Source organism: Elephantulus edwardii, unplaced genomic scaffold, assembly GCF_000299155.1.
Source record: "Elephantulus edwardii isolate Elephantulus edwardi_28Jun2011 unplaced genomic scaffold, EleEdw1.0 scaffold00076, whole genome shotgun sequence".
Classification (NCBI taxonomy): Eukaryota; Metazoa; Chordata; class Mammalia; order Macroscelidea; family Macroscelididae; genus Elephantulus; species Elephantulus edwardii.
Window position 1 is genome coordinate 4441360 of NW_006399826.1, and position 21724 is coordinate 4463083.

A 21724-nucleotide genomic window follows, 5' to 3' on the forward strand; every position below is an offset into this window, starting at 1 on the left:
CATCTCTATAGCAACCACTCAGATCTGAACAAAAGCAGCCATAAGCGGTATGTCACTGAATGGATGTGGTAGTTTCCCAGTGAAACTTTAACTTAAGGAGGCAGTGGGCCAGATTTGGCCAGTGGGGTGCAATTTGTTGAACCATGTTTGCTGGACCCTAGATTAGATGAAATTAAAAATATCACCATAGTTCCTAATGATAGTGGTGGTTGTTGTAGAGATAATGATGGTGGTGGTTGGTAGAGGTAATGGTGATGATGGTTGATTGAGGTAATGGTAGTGGTGGTGGTGGTGGTTGGTAGAAGTAATGGTGGTAATGGTTGTTAGTGATAATAATGGTGGTGGTGGTGGTGGTTAGAGGTATTGATGGTAATGATTGTTAGTGGTAATAGTGGTGGTGGTGTTTAGGGGGTGTCAAGTCAATTCCAATTCATGCCACCCCAGGTGACCTCCGTTTGCAGAATGGAATGATGCTCCCAGAGTTGTAAGGCTGTGAACTTTATTTTTTGTTTGTTTATAGTTTATTTTTCATAATTTAATAAGTTATCTAAAATAAGAATGTATACATAATTCCTTCTGTTTTCCATTTTTGTGAGGTTAATTTTTCTTTCTTGTTTGTTTTTTAATTGAAATGTTAATGAAAGTTTATAGAGACGGGATTTCCATTCATTCATTATTGCACATTTTCCTCCCTGCCCACCCCTCCCTCACAGTTTGTCTTTCTCTTTGAAATGTTAAAAAAAAATAAATCTTTCATTGTTATACAACTTCCCACCCCAGCCCACTCCACTAGGCAGCTCTCATTCTGGGCTCTTGTCATGAAAATAATATCTAATCATAGATTCCTTTTAGACAGTTCTCGCCCTCATCTGTTTCATGAAGTATACATTATTTATCCCCTCTTTTCTTAAGTTTCCCCCAACCCTGATGCCAATCCTGTTTTACAACAGTGGCACTATGCAGTATTTGTCCTTTGTGGCGGAGATATTTCACTCAGCATAATGTCCTCCAGGGTCATCCATCTTGTATATTTCATGAATTCCTTAATTTTCAATGCAGCAAAGTATTCCATTACGTGAATATACCACAGCTTCTCTATCCATTAGTTTGTTGAAGGGCACTTGGGTTGTTTCCAGCTCTTTGCTATTGTGAACAAAGCAGCAATAAACATGGGTGTGCATTTATCTGCTTGGGTGGCAGTTATGGTTTCTTTAGAGTATATTCCCAGTAGTGGAATTGCTGGGTCAGATGGTATCTCTATTTGCAACTTTTTGAGAAAATGCCATACTGCCTTCCATTTTACACTCCCACTAACAGTGAATAAGGGTTGCTTGCTGCTCTGTTAAAGTTTACTACTCTTACTTGTATAAGATGATATATCATAGTTGTTTTGGTTTGCATCTCTTCTTAGGGCTAGGGATTTTGAACATTTCTTTAAGTGTTTGTTCACCATCTGATTGTCTTCCTTGGTCAAGTGTCTGCTCCTATCTTGTCCTCATTTTTCATTTGGGTTGTTTACCTTTATCTTGTTGTGGTGCTCGAGTATTTTATAAATTCTAGCTATAAGTCCCTTATCAGATATGTCATTACCAAATATTTTTCCCAGTCTGTGGCTTCCATTTTTACCCTGTTGGAGAAGTTTTTGGATGTGCATAGGGATTTGATTCTTAGAAAGTCCTGTTCATCTCGTTTGTTTTCTCCTGGTTGTAGGTTTTTCAGGATGCTTGGAAGATTGCTTATGGTGTAGATTAGGGCTTCTAGAGTTCCTTCAAGCTTTTTTCTGATGGAGCTTATAGTCCTAGGTCCTTGATCCACTCTGAGTTGGTTTCTGTGTATGGAACGAGGTATGTATTTTGCTTGAGTTTTCTGCAGATAGTTTTCCAATTTTGCCAACACCATTTGTTAAAAAGAATCTCGTTTCCCCTCTTAACTGATTTCATCTCCTTGTCAAAAATTAGTTGTTCATAGGTAGATGGGCTGATTTCTGTGTTCTCAACTCTATTCCATTGATCTATGTGTCTGTCTTTGTACCAGTACCATGCTATTTTGACCACCATGGCAGTGTAAGTAGGATTTGAAATAATCAGGGAGTGAAATGCCCCGTACTTTGTTTCTCTTTTTCAAGGAGTGGTTGCTTGTTAGGGGCCTCTCTCCATTCCAAATGAATTTGGGGGTTTCCTTTTCCATCTAGCTGAGGAATGAAATTGGTATTTTTATTGGGATTGCACTGAATGTGTAAATTACCTTTGGTAATATTGTCATTTTCATAATATTGAGTCTTCCAGTTCTGTATTCTCTTTGTCACTGTAGAGAAATTTAATTAATTTTTGTATGTTGATCTTGTATCCTGCCACTTTGCTGAATTGGTCAACTATGTCCAGTAGCTTTCTTGCTGAGTCTTTAGGGTTTTCTAAGTATACTATCATATCAATAATCTGCATATAGATATATTTTTCCTCATCTTTGCCAATTTGGATACCTCTTATTTCCTTCTCTTGTCTTACCGCTATTGTTAAGACTTCCAATACAATATTGAGCAGGAGAGAAGATAGTGGGCATTCTTGCCTAGTTTTTGTTCTCAAAGGGAATAAGGCTGTGACCTTTCAGAAGCAGATCCCCACACTTTTCTTCTGAAGAGTCTCTGGTTGGGTTCACACCATGAACTTGTCAGCTAGTTGTTGAGTGTTTAACTGTTTGTGCCACCAGAGAGCTCATGAAAGTGTCTAGACTGGTGCTCAATGGGTGAAACCTCTAAATTTTTCCTGTGTAGGTTATAAGAGGTGGAAGAGTACCACAGACTACCCTTCAGTCCCAGAGCCCTGCGTCTCCTGCTCTGAGGCCTCACACTTGGGTCATGCTCTGCTGTACTGTGACCAACTCCCGCCCCTTCATGCCACAAGATCAGGTGCGTTTCCACATCAGCCAGTAGGAATGCTCTGGTCATCTTTTTATTGGGAAGACCAGCAAAGCTATGCACCAAAGAGACTGTAAACTGGGCAAACATCCCACTAAATCCCAGCTCCTTTCCTTAGAAGCCTGAAAATGCCTATGATGATTCTACGCCTTGTACAAGAGGAAGTGCTCTCAAGGGCGGGCCTTCTGCATGGATGGAAATGACAGGCTTAAGTGATTGTTATTGAAATGCCTTTCTTTTGCAGACTATACAAAAAAAATAAGATGATGAGAACACACTTCCACAGTCCCTCCTGCATTCTGAGAAGGAGAATGTGGCTGATGAGCTCTGAAGCATTGAAGTTGTTATCACCTCTGTTGCTTAAACCAAACCAAACACCAAGCCATTACCACCAAGTCAGTTGTAATTCATAGACTCTAGGAGTTATAGAGTGGAGCTGCCCCACAGGATTTATGTGCCCAATTGTTATGGAAGAGGGTCTCCAGGCTTTTTTTCCGCAGTGCCACTGGATGGGTTGTCTTTTTTTCCAAAGACTAGTTCCTCCTAATAACATGCTGTAGTTATGTGACATGAGGTTTCACCATCCTTGTCTCTAAAGAGCACCACGGTAGCACTTTTCCCAAGGTTTCTTTGTTCCATGGGATATTCAGTATTCTTCTCCAACCTTTTGCACCACTTAAAGAATTGTATCAATCTTCTAACCTACCCCTTGGGGGTATACATTTGGATCTTAATCTTTCTTTGTAAATTGAAAACTTCTATCTGTTGACAAACAACATTTTAGTAAGCTGGGATGAGGTATCATTTTCTAAGGCATGTTTCTTCTAAGGCCTTTGAAATCGAACCCCGTGTGCCAACAGCCTCCTCCCTTGCTCTAGTCCGAGTCAGCTGGAAGTGACCCATACCTGGGCACCAAGGGTGAGGGCCTCATCATGGCTGGTTGGAGTAGAAGGACCATAGAGCAATGCTCAGGGCTTACGTTCTCCACTTAGAGCCCTGTCTGTTCCCACTCCTGCCTTTTGGAGGGTATTTTAAACTCAGCTCTGCCACTAACTTGCTAGAGTTTGTTGTTGAGTAAAATGACTTGATTTTAGTACTCGCCTCAAGGGATCATGGAGGGGCTCAAGAGTGACGAGTGTCAGCACGGAGGCTGTGAGGAAACAGCAAAGTCTCTCTTCGTACAGGTAACAGTGTATCTTCCAAATTGTCACATCAGTCATGTTAGTAAGTGTATTTCTTTCTTACAAGAAAGAACAGAAATGGATTTCCCCAGAGTTCTAGAGGCTAGGAATCGGAGCCAGCTTGTCAGCAGGACCGGGTTGTGTTCTCTTTGGAGGTTCTAGGGGAAGATCTGTTCTGTGTCTCCTGTTGGGAGTCCGGTGTTCTTGGCTTAAAGATGCATCTTCACATAGCCACTGTGTGTTTCTGTTTCTTGTATTTCGTAAGGACAGCACTTAGATTGGGCTAGGTCTTCCGTTAGTGTAATCTCTTGTTCCTTTTCAGCACATTTCAAAGACCTTATTTCCAAGTGAAGTCATGGCTGCAGGTTCCAGGTCTTAGGACTTTAGCGGCCACAATTCAGTTGAGCCGTATGAAGTCCCACCAGAGGTTACTTTTGCTTGTGAGAGCCGAATGCACATGGGCACCCCTCCCTTGATTCTCATTGTACTTACAGGAGAACTATCAGATGTTATTGTTTCCCCTCTGTGAGAAAATTGAGGTGCACCAAAGTCAAAGGATTTGCTTCAAGTTGCTTGTTTACATACATGGCATTGCCAGATAGTCTCAAATCCAAGTGTCTTTGGCTTCCGAGCCCATCTGTGCAGCCACTTCCCTGCCTCCTGCTTCTTCCTCTCAAGGCTGGTGTGGAGCCAGCGGTCCATCACTTCTCACTCTTCACTGCCACAGCGCTCAGCCCATTTTCCTACCAAATGGCCCCCTAGGGTGCCTGGTGCATAAGAGACTCTGGTGACTAACAGCCAGAATGAGTGAACATGTCAGTCTTAGGATAATCTAAGAGAGTTTCAATTAGATAGAAGTACCTCTCCTCATAGGTAACTACACAGATATGTCAGAAGCCTGCAGCAGAAACTGGCCAGAGTCTTGAATTAAAATGACTTTTCATAGTTATTCTGTAAAGAGCAACTAAGGTTCTTTTCTTTCTTCTTTTTTTAAAAAGTTCTTTTATATTGGTTTGCATACAAAGTTCTTATACATTGTGTCCCACACTCTCCTTCTTTAACGTCGTATTTCATACATTCATTTAGATTCTTTCTGTTCTATAAAATTAATCGACATTGAACTATGCCCATCACTGCCGTCTTTCCAGGTCCCTGCCGGATCTTAGGAAGATATTTAATTATAGGGTCTAAGTCAGGCTTGGTCTATCTTGGAGAAAGTGCTGGCAAGGTGCTCTTTAGGAGGGCACGGGTGGTGAAACTGTGTCATTTACTTTGGGCATGTTATCAGGAGGGGCTGGTCCTTGGAAAAAGACACCATGCTGGAAAATAGTAGAGCATCAGGGAAAGAGAGGAAGACCCTCAACAAGACGGATTGACACAGTAACTGTAACAATGACCTTGAGCCTATCAGAGACCATAAGGATAGTGTAGGACAAGATAAGATTCAGATCTGTTTTTCATAGACTCATTGTGAGTTATAGTTGGCTCTATGCACCTCACAACAAGGAAGCTTTTAAGACCTTTCCCCTAATTAGTCCCACTTTGTTCTGACCCCTTGAAGTTGAAATACAACAAACATACGGTTTGTTTGCTTATGTGCTATGTTCCTGGGAGAGGCCATTAACTATTGTGCTATTTAGAGTGTCCTTGTTCTCAAGAACCAATTTTCCGTGTTACTGCAACTGTTGAGAATGCAGTCTATTCATTCTATTTTGGTAACCGATAATATAGGAAAAGCTCATATAGTTACAGAAATGACGACCAATACGAGTCATGGAATCATGTACAGTGGAACATTAGAAGAACAGTCTGTGCTCGAAGGAGGACAGCTGGAATGTTCCTCAGAAGCAAGGATGGAGAGACTTCAGTATTGCACTTTGAACTTGTTATCAGAGGAACCAGTCCCTTGGAGAAGCACATCACGTTGGTAGAGTAAACGGCTCGGCAAACAAGAGCAAGACCCCTAGCAAGTTGTATTGCCATTGGCTGCAACAGTGAAGGCAAACATGGCGGTGATTGTGAGGATGTTGTGGGATCAGGCAGCATTTTGTTCTGTTGTGTGTAGTGTTGCTGTGAGTCGGAACGACTCAACAGCTTCCAACAACAACAGTCATTGACAGCCAGTCATGACTATTAGCTTCGCTAAACAGTTCATTTCTAATGAACACAGGCATCATCACAGCTGCCAGGAGATGTGTAGTAAACAGATGTTAATCTAAAGGCCTTAAGTGGTACAATAGTTAGCAGTTCAGACCCACCCCTTGGCTCCACAGGGGGAGAAAAAAATGCCTGGTGATGTGTTCCTGTAAATTTACAGTAAGGTAAGTCCGGTGGGGTAGTTCTGCTCTGTTCCACTGGGTCTCTAAGTGTGAAAAGTTGATGTGACAGCACCTAACATCATTAGCACCATTGTGGCGAAGGAAATGCCCAAACACGGTTTGAACACAGCAGGCCGTCTAACTCTGGAGACGCTGTCTTCCTTTTATCATTTTCTTGCCCATTAGGCCACTATATTGTGGCAAAGTAGTATTTTGGATACAGGTTTCAAATGCATCTCTGTATTTGTTTTCATTTTTGAGAGGCAGGTAATCGAGTGCACTTGTGTGTTCTGGTTCTGTTCTAGGCCATAACATGCTCATAAAAGAATATTATGGAAATACATTTGGCATGCTTGTAATGCTTCTGAGGAATTTAGGTTTTACTATGGTAGGCAAGTGACTACTCCACTGAATCATCCTTTTTAAAAAGTCCTTAAAATCCCATTGTGGAGTTAACCATACAGTAGTAAAGTCCTTTGGCAGGAAACTCAGAGGTCATCTTGTTTGTTTAAACACACCATTTATTGGGTTACATGATGTAATGTTCTAAAAATAACATTGAAAAGTTAAACACGTGAAACCATGTTTGTTAAAACATTGGCATCTATAATGGGTGGGGCAGAGTATTAATGAGTGTGTCTGCTAACTGAAAGGTGGGAAGTTCACATCCACCCAGACACCTCCAGAGAACTTCTGAAAAATGAGTTGCTGAAAACCGTATGGAGCACGATTCTACCCTGGCTCACGTGCGGTGGCCTTGAGCAGTTAGAACTGACCGGACTGCCCCTAGTAGGTCTGTCCATTGAAGATACAACAGTGTAAGGCAAGGATACACTTGCTGTGCTCCCTGGAACTCTTCCCAGCAACTCCCAGCCTGTGAGGGAAGCAAGCTAGGCTTCCCCGAGCTTCCTGCTTACTCTGGACCCACAGCTCCCTGTCCCACTAGAAGGCTTGGAAGATGGTGGTCAGGGCATGACAACAGAGGATTTGTGTGCTTGCCTTTGAGTTTTGGTTAGAGCACGTCCTGATACTGAGTGCAGCTTCAAAGAGCCTAACAGGGTCCTGCACCACCGTTAGGGTCCTGGTTGGTTGAAGCTCTAGGAGTTCACGTCATTGGCAGTGACGAAGACTCACTTGTGGTGCTTAAAAAACCCCCACCACTGCCAGGTGTACACCTTCAACTGATAAACTCAGATACTGGAAGTGAATAATGGTTTAAGCTTCAGAGACAGTGATTCTTCTGTGCTGCCCATGCTGAGAACCCTCAGGGTGGTTGCAGGGGCAGCATTTGCCATCAAGTAGGGTCAGCGTATCTTATGTCTGCTCAGTAATATGTGGTGAACCATTTGAGATGGGGGAAAACGTGAAAATTTTGACTGCAGGTAGTAAGTAAGCACGCTTGAGCTGTGTTCACCTTCCATGTTGGGTAGTCCAGCACTGTGTTGTCGGTAACATTGGATGCTCGGCCCCAATCACAGGACACACGTAATCACAGGACACAGGTGATCTCTTTTTCAGAGGTTGCATTTAGGATACCCTGGGGAGGGTCGGCTCTCTGTAAACAAGTCCTGGTAGGGGTATGTCTCTAGATTCAGATCCACAGAAATTTATAGAGGGAGTTTTTAATAAGTTAAAATTCTAAAGCTGTTGAAATCTTTAAACAGAATATAGAATTTGTATATTTAACATATGGAAACGGAGAACCAGAACATGCAGGGACAGCCTTGTTTGATGCTGTAATTTTCACAGTTTATGAATTTTCCAGGGAATGGCTTTCTTTCACCAGTGGTGGAAAATGATTGAATTTCCACCCTCTGATAGGTGTCTGCCTTATACAGGAATCTACTTTCTCAAGTTTTACTGCATAGCTACTATAGGACTGTCCTATATAGCAATGCATCTTTTTTATTTTGCGTAGTTCCCAAAAGATTACTTCTGATTTTTATAGAGACTTGATTGCTATTGGGTTGTTGTTATATGCCATCAAGTGATATTGAGTAGCATATTAAGAATTAAAGGCAAATTTGTAGAGTCCCTTCTGTAAAGCCTTGCATTACAAGTACAAACAGCTAGTAGAAGGTCGCCCCCTAGTGTCAAACATTCCACATGGCAGCCTTACGGGGTGCTACGAATTAAAATTACAAACCTGGAGGGCACTGGAGCTGGGGTCTTGAAAGTCTTCTGTTTCAACTTCTGTATTTCCCAGAAGAGAAAATTGAAGTCTGGAGAGGTTAATTAACATAGCAGCATCAATAAGAACTGTATGTCCACCAGCCTTGTGCTGTGCTAATTTGTAATTTCCTTTCATCCCGACAAGGGATCTAAATTGGACTTGGCCTCCATTTCACAGATGAGTACACTGAGGCTAAGGGTAACTTGCCTAGTCTCATAGCTAGGATGTGACAGAAACCACTTGCAGATCACCTTTTCCCTGGGCCTAGGCCTATGAGTTTTCCTTGGTACTGCCTGGTCCCGAATGCAGAAACCACGTGCACCTTTTCTTTGCTTGTGCCCTGGAAGCTCTGCTGTCCTCTCTTTGTTAAGTGAGCCCTATCACCTAGTGGCAGGAAGCTGTGCTGCAACCGCAAAGGCTCTTGGTTCGAGATGACCAGGACCAGCTGCTCTGTGGGAGAAGGATGGGCAATCTCCTCCTGTGCGATCAAATGCCTCTGGTCGGTCCTGACTCTATGGTACACACATTAGCAGCATTTTCATGAAGTGTGTCTCTCTCTCTCTCTCTCTCTCTCCCTTTCCCTTTTATTGCTACTGAGTCAGAATGAACCCCTAGCTGACCCTCTGGTGCATTTTCAGAGGCTGTAAATGGCACAGGAGGAGATTGCCCATCTTTCTCCCACAGAGCACTTGGTGGATTTGAACCACTTGTCTTTGGGTATAACTTCTTGTTTCTCTAGGTCACCAGAGCTCCCTTTCATGACCTCTCTAATTATTCAGCCTTGTACCTCCCTGTCATTCTCCGACTTGAGTATTTATGAGCTCCCTCCTACTCTGCTTGAGCTTCATTGCTCTCTGCAGTCTCATGCCTGTGGACTCTATCACCCTAAGAAGCAGGTTAGGCTATTTGGGATTGGATGCTATAAGTGTATGTCCCCTGAGTATCCTGTCCCTTGGCCAGCAAAAGAGCCACACCTCACAAGATCCCTGGTCTAGCTCTTGTCACGGACACGTGGCACCAGCCCAGATCCTGGAGGGAAGGGCTCAGGGTTGAGCAGGGTAGGCCTGGTCTCTGCTGGCCTGGAGGGAGTCTATTTCTGGTTCATTGTATCTCTGGCTCTGAAAGGCGCCTTGGCAAGGCTGTGCGCGTCCACTGGTATTTCATTGGACGTAAGTCCTGGAAGGCCGTTATAGAACAGATAATTAAAATTGCTGTTTTTCTTTCCGTAGAGAAAATAGGAGTCTGCCAAAAATCTTTAGAGGCGCAAACTTATTAGAACTCTCCTTTATTCTTCTAGTTTTTCCTTATCTAATGACTGGGGAAATGTGGAGGACTGAAGGGGCCCAGGGCTCTGGGGTGTGAAACTCCAGCTCTGCAGCTGGAACAAGGCTGTGGTCCTTTGGTGGCAGCTGGAGAACCAGTGACAGTTGTGGCCAGGTTGCTTCTGACTGCTGGTGGTAGAGTGTGGTTGTGCTGGTAACTCAAAGGCCTTCTATCTTTAGCAGTTAAAATCCACCAGCAGCTTCTACAGAGAAACATGTGCAGTCTCTTTCCATTAAGTCTTTTAACCTTACAAACCAAATGAAGGGTCACTCACAGTGGGTCCGTGACAGTGAGCTGAGTTTGGCTGCACCATGTTCATTCGTGTGCTTGGGAATGTTTTCAGTGACTGTCTTTTCAGAAATAGACCACCAGGCTTTTCCCTTCCCAAATATCTCTGGGGGGATTCTAGCTTCCACCATTATGGTGAATTAATAGCTGAGCATATTGTACTCGACAGCATGTAATAACAACAGCCACCTAAAGGCTGCTGGTGACTGGAGAGGACCGTTGTTTCAACCTGTAATAGGGAATTGAAATTTTGCTGCTGGCAGGAAGATGGACAGACAGGCCTAAACCAAATTCATCCTCTGTGTGATGTTAGGTAGGAGAAGAAGATGCAGCAGGCTTGGCTGCATGACGTCCTGACGGGGCAGGCCATCAGAAAGGACCACTCTGTTAGGAGCCTGTTTTAGGAAGCCTGGAAGGAGGTGCTTTCCCTCCCCTGAGAGTTGCTGTTTAAGTTTTTGAGTGTTAAGAGAGCCCTCTAGGCCTGATTTATTTTAAAAATTACCTCAGGGACCTTTTGGGGGGAAATGGGCTTTCAAGAGTAGAGGGAGGTTGTCCATTTTTCTAAAAAGACTCTTGAAAATTTGCATTGCAAATACTGTTAAATGTCAGCGGGGGACTCAAAACTTTGACACCTTGTTGGAGCTCTTTGTGCTGATTAAATTCTTGTCTCCAGCTTGGAACTGGCAGCTTATTCTCCTTCATTTTCATGCAGTAATCAGTGTTGAAAGAGTATTTCTTTGGCAGTTGCCCTTGGGGAAAACTGGGCCCGGGCTTGTTATTTAAGGCAGACAATTAAGTGGAAAGGAGTAATAATAAAGTGGACGCCAAGGTCTCTATTTAGTTCCAGGAATGCCAAAATTATCAATCTCTTTTCAGTATTTATTGTGAGCGTTGGTGAATAATGGAAATTCAGCGGAGGCAGATCCATTTCAGAGTTGGGAAGAGCGAGTTGTAATGGACCGATTAAAAGAATTTGAATGATTGAGCTTTAATGGTGATTTAGCCCTTTCCAGGAAGTGAAGCTTTTAGTAGTGGTAATGACTTTCTTGCTTGCTTCTGTGAACATCGCTTTGCTCTGAAAATGTTCACTGCAGATTGTCAGAACCTCACTCTGTCCTGGCCGAAGACAAGTGTCAACCTTAGTGTCTGGTATGAGCCTCCAAAAACTGATTGTACCCAGCATGCCACAATACCTCCATCTTCACACCAGTGAGGAAATACAGGCCACCCCACACCAGACCAGATCAGACCAAACCAAACCAAACTAAACCAAAACCTGACCGCCGATACCTGTTTGTGGCCCAAAAGTCACTCGACTGTACTGTAGTTGCTTTTTCTGTGTTGTGTCACTAGCCTGTTACTTTTTCTGTCATTTTGGTTGCCATCAGTAGGAATTATTTGCAGCCACATTTGGTAAATGGTGAACTATCTGGTCTCGGGGACTGCCTATAAAGTAGATTTTCCTTTCCAATGCCTCTGTGAGCTGACAGTGCAGATAGCAGTGGGAAGGCAGTGTGGAGAAGGGGAAGCGGAAATGTCCAGACTGTAGTGGGAGGGATCTTTATGTCCTGATGCTGAACTGTGCAAGTGAATACTGAGATTAAAAACCAGACTTGTCTGGTTCCTGAAAGGGACCTGTGGTGGTATTGTCCGTAGGAAGTTCTGCTGCTAGCTTGCAGGCTCAGCCTCTTTAGTGGTTCAAATCCACTAGCTGCTCCCTGGGCAAATGATGGGCAGTCTCTTCCCATGCGATTTTCAGTCTCCAAAAACTCACTGGAGGGTCGGGTATGAGTCAGTTCTGACTTCACGAGAATAAGAGTAAGTGTCTAAAAGAGGTATTTGATCATTAAAAAATGTGATAATCTTAACAAACAAACAAATGTTCCATGAAAAAGATTTGGCCTAAAAAAACCCCAAAAACTTCCCAAGATGGGTTGTAGCTCATGAAACTACTGGTGCATGAGATTTGCCACAGTGAAAGGAAAGAATGGACCAGAGGTATATTAAAAGATTATACAGGATGAAAATATTTAAGGATTCTGTTTAAAAAGTCAGGTAACCATGCCAGGATGGAGCTGCCTTACAGCTTTGTCAGTGGTATTTTTGGCATCTTTGACAGAAAGGAGAGACATGAATAAGCATGCAAACAACCGATTTGGGATTGTGTGTTTGTATTTCACAATGGTGTAAGAAATTGGGAAGAAAAAGCAATCAAGTCAGTCTCTGGTTTGTAAAAGAAATCTTCATTTTATAGGCAAGGATTTCTCTTAAATGCAAAGCACATGACTAATTGAAAAAGGGCTAGATCTGGAATGGAAGCCCTTGATGGTAGCAGGAGGCTCACGAACACAGAAGCCCAGAGAGCAGGAGGTTGAAAGCTTAGTAGGTGTGTTGTGAGGGCCCTGGACTGTGGCCTGAGGCTGGAGGGTTTTAAAAGCTTCATGTTTAATGCTTTGGAAAATTTGATGGTAATTGGAAAAGGAATTAGAGTTAAGTTGGGAGTCTAGCTGGACCCAGCAGTTGTTACAATCCAGGAGAAATGATAGAAATGGATCTGAGACAGTGAAGAAGGGAAGAGAAGGTGAATTTGAGGCCAATTTCAGAGGAAAAATGGAGGGTGTTGGGTGACTCATTGGCTGTGGAGGATGAGGCAAGAAATCTGGAATCTGCAATAGTAGATTGCAAATTATACTGGCTTCCAACCTACGGGGGTGAAAATACGATACAAGTGTATTGTACTCTGATATTTTCTATTCTATTTTATTTTTTGGAAAAAACACATTCTGCTTCAATATTTTACACTTTCAAGTGGAATGTTTAGTGCTTACTACCATGCAGCGTCCTCTTCCTTCTCATCTTTATACTGGGGGGTGTAAATGGTTACATGCTGGGTACTAAACAGACAGCTCACTAAGATGATTTCAATAGGAGCTTGAAAATATAAGCCTACAGTTAGCTCTAGTATCTACCCTGGGAGATTGGTTGTTAGATGCTGTAAACAGAGCCACAGAAGACCTACCCCAGTGGATGGGAGTGGCGAAGGGGCTGACACATGTTAAGATGGGGGCACATTCAGTACCCTCCAGTCCTGCTTAGATAGCTCAGCATCTGAGAGCTATTTATTCTTTATGTTAGAGTTCCTTTTTTAAAAAGTTGCTTTGAATAAAGTGCCTCCACATTAACAGAAGAGAAAGCAACTTAGCGTCCTTCAAAGAAAATAAACCTGATCCATTACACCAAGTTCCATTGTAACCTTACATTGAGAAATGACAACACACACACACACACACACACGTACTAATAAGTCGAGTGACGTGAATTTCTCATCATAAACTCTGGAGGCCAGTTGGAAGTGGACTGTCTTCAAGTTGCTAAAGGAAAGAACTGTTATCCCAGAGTCATATACCAGCAAAATTAAAGAAGACATAAAGACATTCTCAGATAGAGAAAACCCAGGAAAATTCTTCACCATCATATCTGCCTAAAGAAATGGTAAACATTTTCGGATGGAAAAGAAATGATACATGCAGATACCTTGGAATGTCAGTAATAATATCACAAAGGAACATAGTGAAAGTGATAAATGACATAGAGCATTTTTCTTGTCTTGAATTTTAAAAAAATATAGTGTGTTTATTTGATGGTTGAAAGGAAAAATTGTCTGTTGGGCTCTTGCCAGTGTACACAATACAACTATAACATAAAGAAAACCCAAACCAGGTGCTAAATGGATTCTGATTCATGGTGACCCCATGTCTGTCAGAGGAAAACTGTCACATCCAAGCCCCATAGGACTTGAGGACTGTAATCTTTGGAAATGGAGCACCGGGCCTTTCTTCTGAGGTATACTGGTAGATTGAACCTGTGAGCTGTCTACTTAGTACCAAGCACACAACTGTTTACACCCTCCAATATAAAGAGGCGAAGGAAGAGGACGCTACATCATAGTAATCATTAAACATTCTGTCTGAAAGTGTAAAATATTGAAGCTGAATGTAAGAAATCAGAAGTATATTTTGTAATCCCTAAAGCAACATCTAAAAAAAAACCCAAACCCCAACCCAAATAATCCCAAATTATATAAAGATACATAGTAAAAAATACAATTTAAAATAACATAGTAAAAATGTTAAGATGATTCAAAAGAAGACAGGAAAGGGGAAAGAGGCATAAAAACCTCCAAAAGGATTAACCAGGAAACAAAACAATAATCCTGCCGCCAGCCTACCAGTTATATTAAAGGTAACTGATCTAAGCCTTTCAATTAAACAACAGATTACCAGAATGGATAAACAAAATAAGACTCAATCAAATGCTGTCTACGAGAAAACTCGTGCTAATTATCGTGTCTAGGTAGTTTTAGAAGTGAAAGGATGCAGACATTCAGCCCATGCAAACACTTATCAAAGAAGGTTAAAAGTGGCTTTATTAGAAGGAGAGAAAGCAGACTTGAGAGTAGATACAATGAAAACATATTAATCATAAATAAGTATATTATAATGATAACAGGGGTCAACATGCATCACATGTAGGGTGCACTTGAAGTGATGCTTAGAGGAAGGAAGTAGCATTTATATTAGAAGGTTCTAATTACTAATTCAGGTACCTACCTTGAGAAACAAGAAACCCAAGTGTGTAAAGGAATCTCCAGAGAAGGAGAACCACTACTACATATATTATTTATTTTAAGGAAATGGCTCAAATTGTTTGGGGCTGGCAAGACCCAAATCTGTAAGATAGGTCATCATCAACCATGAGATAGATGCTGCAGTTTTGAGTTATTTCCAAATTTGTAGTATAGACTGGAATCTCAGAATTTCTGTATTATTGTGTTAAAAGCAAAATGCCTTCTCCCAGAAACTTCAATTTTTGCTCTTAAGACTTTCCACTGATTGGATGAGATCCACCCACGTTGTCAAGGGTGATCTTCTTGTAGTCAATGGATTGTAGATCTTGAAGCATCTTCAAAGCAACATCAAGTAGCCTAACCAAGCTAACACATAAGATTAACCAACAAGCAAACAAAAGAAAGGAGTTTAATAAAATTGGAAATTAATGAAATGGAAATAAAAAAGCAATAGCAAGAAACAAAAGCTAGGTCTTTGAAAAAATTGAGAGGAAAGAAATTCTCTTTGAGATGCTGGCCACTCAGTGGCACATGACAATTGTGAAAGAAAATTTGCAACTGAACACTTTTTGAAAAGAGGAATCTTCAGGCTCAGATGCTTTTACAAGTAAATTCTAATCTAGGTGTGGGAAAAAAGAGAAAGTGAGAATGCTTACCTACTTAGTTTTATGAGACTAAAATTACCATAATACAGAAATGAGACCAGGACTGGATATTACAGACCACTATCCTCGACAGCACAAAACAACAGTAACAATGTCCCTGGTGAACAAGGATGCAGAAAATCCTAAACAAACATCAAATCTTACAGTGTATTAGAAGAATAATACACCATGGTTGGCTGCAAAGTTCAATATTTGAAATCCAGCCAATATAAAGTATAGAGAAGGGAAACCACGTGATCATATCAACTAGTGTAGAAAGAAATTGAAAATATTCAACATCCAATTAAGGTAGCAGCCACAAAGCAAAATAATTCTCTGTTTACAAGAAACAGAGATGAAGTTCTCCCCTTGATAAAAGGCATGTAAAACACTCACAGTTAACATCTTAACAAAATGTGAGATGTTCACTCAGCATTGGGACATAAGTCCAGGATGCCTGTGTTCACCACTGCTGGTCACTATTATACTGAAAGTTTAACAAGTGCAAAAATGCAAGGCAAGGGGGCGGCAGCACACAGATTGGAAAAGAATAATACTGTTTTTATTCACAGAAAGCATTTCAGAGAATTTATTAAAAAATGGCTCATAGAATTTATAACTTTAGAAAAGTTGTAGAATATAAAGATACTATATACTTTCCTACTGTATACTATTAAACAATGGAAAATAGAGGGCTAAAAAATTTAATAAGAGCACTCAAAAATGTGAGTAGCTTACAGATTTAACAAAATGTGTATGGTTTCTGTTGAAAATGACAAAACACAGATGCAAACAATCAAAGAAGACTTAAATAGATATAATAAAGTGAAGTGTCAGTTTTCCCAAATGGACTTAAGGATTTAATGCAATTATAATAAAACTTCCATTAAGGGGTTTTTGGTGTTTTGGTGTTTTTTTTTTTTTAGGTTTAGACAAGTGGTTTCTGAAATTTGTATGAAAATCAAAACAACTAGAATAGTCAAAGAATTGTGAAAAGGAATGAAGCTAGAGGAAGGAATCCTACTACTTGATTTAAAATAGAAGGATAAACAGTCAGGTGTGGATAAAGTCCAAAAGGGGGAGAAGGGAAGGGGAGCCGGGAGGTCGAGGGTGGGAGGAAGTCACCAGGACAAGAGTTTGGTGAATGGAAGGGGGTGGGATGAAGAATTAGGAACGATCCAGTAGCGGCCTGGAAAATTGGGGTAATAGCAATAGATCATTTATGACTAATTTTAGAAAGCACAGTGCACATGACTCACTGTGTGAAACACTGTATGAGAGTGCAGGTATGTATAAAGCACAATATATATGAATGGCACACAATGCCTAATTTTGTTTGCAAACCAGTATAAAATAAAAATAAAATGGGGAGAGAAAGCATATTATAAAGCTATCATAATCAAGACAGTGTAGTACTGGTAAAGGAATAGACAGATTAGGAGAATCCAGACATTGACTCCCTGACAAATTGTTGTGGTTGGATGTTGTTAAGTCAACCTTTCTTGACTCCTAGCTACCCTGTGTGACAGAGTAAAGCTGTGTCACAGAGTTTTCTTGGCTGTCATTTTTACAGTAGCGTATCATTATGTCTCTCTTCCACAGAGCCACTGGGTGGATTCGAACCATCAACCTTTCTGTTAGTAACAGAATGCTCAACTATTCACACAATGAAGGCTTCTTCTATATGAATCTGTTCCAACTCATGTGTTATTGTTGTGGTGTACCATAGAGTCTGAGCCGACCTGTAGCTGACCCTCCGGAGGGTTTTTAGAGGTAGTTAATCATATGGGAGCTAATCATCGTCCTGCAGAGCTGGCCTTGAGTCACAGGATTGCAGTACAGCTTCTTGCCACTAGTCCACCAGGGGTCCCAGTGGGAGACAATTCTAACTCATAGTAAGTAACCCTATAAAATTTCAGCCTAGAAAACTGTATGTGGCAGTTCTGTTTTGTTATCTTCCCATTGCTGTTGAGTTGATTCTAACTCGTAGTGACTCTGATAAAACTGAGCAGAACAGTCTCCAAGGCCATGAATCCTTACTGGAGCAGGTGGCCTTATTTTCCTCCCAAGGAGCTGTTGCCGAGTTCAGACCCCTGGCTTAATGCTTGCTGGCAATCCATAGGGTTCCTAACTCTGTCTTGGGCCGTCATTATAATCAGGACCTAAAAACTGCTGTTCTGACAGTCTCTCTCCCTCCTCACTTGTTTTCAAAACTCACATCACTCATTTTCAGGGCCCCTGTGACTGAGACACACATGTTTCAGGTCATACTCGGTTCTTCTCCTACGTGAGTCTCTCCTCCCAGGCTCTGATTTAGGCTTTTGAATCACAGTGCTACTTGCATCTATTTAGCGCCATCTTGTGTCTAAAATGAATTTTACAGGAAGGATTGCTTTGGTAACTCTGTGTATCAGCCTTTGCCAGGCCAATTAGACATTAGCTTTCTGGTGACTTACTTCCTTCGTTGTGATCAATGCATACAGCCATGCAGAGAAGCAGATCTTAGAAAGATTATTAGGAAGTCAAATTGCTTCTTATTCTTGCAACAGTTTCCTTAGCAGTGAGGATTGAGACCCTTCATTCCTACCTTCTCAACCTTGAAGTGGGTGTACCTTTCAGAAGACTGAAGTGGCTACATCATTGCACCTTGTGCTATTAGGCTGATTTAGAAGATGTTAAAGTGTTTCGAAGGATGATGTCTTCAACAATTGAGTGCTGGGTTTGGGAAGGACCTGTAGTGTGAGTCCCCTACCCTGGACTCTTGCTAATTTGCTTTGTGGGGAGAGGTTAAAGGGAAAGTGGGACCTGAAGTGCTGAACTCCCGGGTCTCTCATGGTGGCTGTCTCTCTGAAGGAGGGAGGGGTGTGCTGGCCTCTGTTGTTGATCCTGGTGATGATGGAGTAAAAAGTCTAAGAACAAAGAAAAGCACCTAAGACATGATCCAGTTTTATTTCTGGTCTTTGGGTTTATTTATTTCCATGAAACAAATTGTTGCTAATGAAAAATTGAGAAAATAGATTTTAAAATAGGGGAAATACACCCAGAAAGCATATACCAAACTCAAAGGCCATATGTCTCTGACATTTTGAATCCTCAGGAGAAAATGAGCAGTCTCCTTCTGTGAAATTGATAGCTTCTAAAAACCAACTTTAGTCAGTTCTGCTTTGACAGTGATCAGGGTGTTTTGTGTGTGTGTTAGTTTATGGTGCATCAAGATTTGTGTGTTTCTACACTGCACTGAAAAACAAGGAACTCATGCAATATTATTCCAAATGGGTGACCCTGGAAGACATTATGCTGAGTGAAGTATCTCAGTCACAAAAGGACAAATACTGCACGGTGCCACTGTTGTAAAGCAGGACTGACCTCGGGGTTGGGAGGAGACTGAGAAGGATGAGTTCAATAATGTATGCGGCATTGAAACAAATGAGGGAGAAAACTGTTTAAGAGGGAAAATTATTAGGGATTTTTGTCATGACAGGAGTCCAGCACGAAGGCTATATCGTGAAGTGGACTTGGGTGGAGGGATTGTAAAACAATGAAAGAATTTTTCTTTTACTTTTCCAAGAGGGTAGTATACTAGGGGGGAAGGTTGGGAGAGGAGAATAGTGCAACAATGAATGAATGGAAATCCAAAGTCTCTGTAAATTTTCATTGAAATGAATAATACATTTTTTAAAAGTACCCCCCCCAAATATTTGTGTGTTTTGTTGAATGACACTTATGACTTTATACTTATTTTATTAGGAATGTTTTGTAGCTTATGACAATTTCTGTGTATTCTGGGTTATATAACTATTATAGTTTTAGTTAATATTTTTATATTATAAATGATATTTAAGTAGATATCTTTCCTTTAGTTTTCTAAAATTTTTTCATCTAGGGTAATTTCCTCAAATCCTAATGACTAGGGTGGAGCTTAAAGTTGCTATTCAGGCTGTTAGTATAGGCATTTCAGAGCCTACCCAGAGTGCTGATGTGAGTATTAATAATACCTATAAATTCTCCCTTTGAGGGCTTCACATATGATGGGCATTAAGTAAAGACTAGCATTTTAAAACAATTACCTCATGAAAAAGCTTTATGAAGGGTTTGCATTAATTAGACCTGCTCCTAGTACCATATGAATTTTCTAGTTTAAATTCCTCCCACCGTAGCATTTGATATCTAATAATGGCTTTTTAAAAATACTTCTGGTAATTTAGTTAAAGTGCTACTTCATTATTGTTTCAATTTTAATTTCTCTTATTAGCAAGGCTGAACAAGTTTGTATCTTGTTGTACAGAAAGTTGTTTCGTTTATGAAATTGTTTTTTTCATTTTTTAAAACATTTTCTTATCAGTTTATAGAAATGATTTGTACATAAAATAGTTGAATTTTTAACCATATTTGTTCTCATATGTCCACTTATCAAGTGTTGCACATTTCTATCTAATTTGTTTTATGATACACACATGTATCTCATTAAGATTGGAGGGGAGCTCAGTGGTTCAAATCTACTAGCAGCTCCAAGGGAGAAAGATGGGGAATCTCCTCCCCTTCAATTATAGCCTTGGAAACCCACAGGAGGGTCAACTGTGAGTTCATCTCAACCTGGTGGCAATGAGTGAGTGAGTAAGTCTACATCGATAAAGATTTAAACTTTGGAAAACCCGTGGAGCGTTTCTCCTGTGTCCAGGAAGATCCCCGTGAGTCAAGTTGTTGATTTGCCTGTAAGGTTTTTTGTTGACTTAACTGTGATGTTTTTGTTTGTTCTTTTTAAAATTTCCATTTAGTCTTTATATAGATGTCCATGTATTTCCATGTTTCTTGTTATCATTGTTGGTGTCATCAAATCAGTTCTCACTTATTTGAACTGCCTTATGGGCTCTCCTAGGCTGTGCTCTTTTCAAGAGTAGATTCCCCAGATCTTTGCTCCTGCAGAAAAAAAATACTTTAAAGGCTTAATCGCTCTACCTACCCTGCCTCACACTTAGATGCTAAGAGTTTAAAAATGGAGTTAATGTTTGTTTTAAAAAAAATTATAACATGCCTTTTATATGTCTTTTTTGGACAATAATGACATGTTGTAACTATATTTTCCAAAACTAAGGATTTAGGGGTTGATGTAGACAATTTTTTTTTCATGATTTGTGATAGTTTTATCAGAAAACTTTTAAAAATCAACTATAAACACTACGTTTATATTTCTCATTGAAAATAGTTGCCATAGTTCAAGATGAGCCCATAGAATCTGGGGACTTTTGTGAGGGCTCTAAACTAATTGCTTATTTTCTCCCCAAGCTTCAATCTGTATTCTTCCGTTTTTCTCTTTTTCAGCCACTTCCATTAAACTTCCTCTTTCTTGTTTATGCTTTCACGTGGCCTCCCATTTAAACCTCATTACACATAAAAATAGTCGTCCCTTTCAAATACATTCTTTTTGTTTGCTTTTGTTCAGAAGGCATGTTGCTTTTGAAAATGTCATTTGTCTTCTTTGTTCTAACAAGAATTCACAGATGCCATCTCTTGCTGCCTTCACCCATGCTGGGGACTATGTACAGATAAAGAAATGTCAACATATGTGTTTGGACATCAAGACACAAAGCAACAATCACAATTACTGGTGCTGGTGCCTAAATTGCATCCTCTAGATCCTAGGAATAGCTCTGGTTTCTTTTGGTGTGGTCACCACTTTTCTCTCTGAGTTTTCTCTCTGAGATGACATCTGGCTCGTCTCAGAGCTCAGGAATTCCCTTCAAATTTGATCATTGACATACTGTGTACGCAGAGCGTCAAAAGCTCAATGGATGTTATGATTGTTACAAAGAATTTATTTCTAAACCCCTAATGTCTCATTGTTTCTTTTTTTCTCTCTACAGCATTGGGCCAGATTATGTTGTATGTGGATGGGATGAATGGAGTAATAAACCACAGTGAAACTATTCAATGGCTGTACACGCTCATTGGATCAAAGGTAAGAGGAATTTTTGACTGACTGCTTTATGCGGCCTGTGTACCTCCTTTTTGTCATCTTCTCTGAGCTGAGACAATTTTGCAGAGAGAAAGCATATTTGTTGTTGTTTTTGTTGTTATGTGCCGTCGAGTCACCTAAGACTCATAGAGACCCTATGTGCAACAACCCTAAACTCTGCTCTGTCCTGTGCCATTCACACTGTCTCCGACACACCCATCCTGATTACCCCAGTCACTGAATCAATCCACCTCATAGAGGGCCTTTCCCTCCTGCGCGGTCCCTCCACCCTCCCAAGAATGA

At 40.9% G+C, this 21724-nt stretch overlaps 1 protein-coding gene across 3 annotated transcripts in view; it reads left to right on the forward strand.

The window, feature by feature from the left end:
• Positions 1–21724, forward strand: part of FHOD3 (formin homology 2 domain containing 3) — a 535358-nt gene that overhangs the window by 291619 nt on the left and 222015 nt on the right. For all 3 annotated transcript variants that reach the window (XM_006889190.1, XM_006889191.1, XM_006889189.1), the window contains exon 6: positions 21330–21424. In XM_006889190.1, the coding sequence (XP_006889252.1) occupies positions 21330–21424 (95 nt within the window). The remainder of the gene's footprint in view (positions 1–21329; positions 21425–21724) is intronic.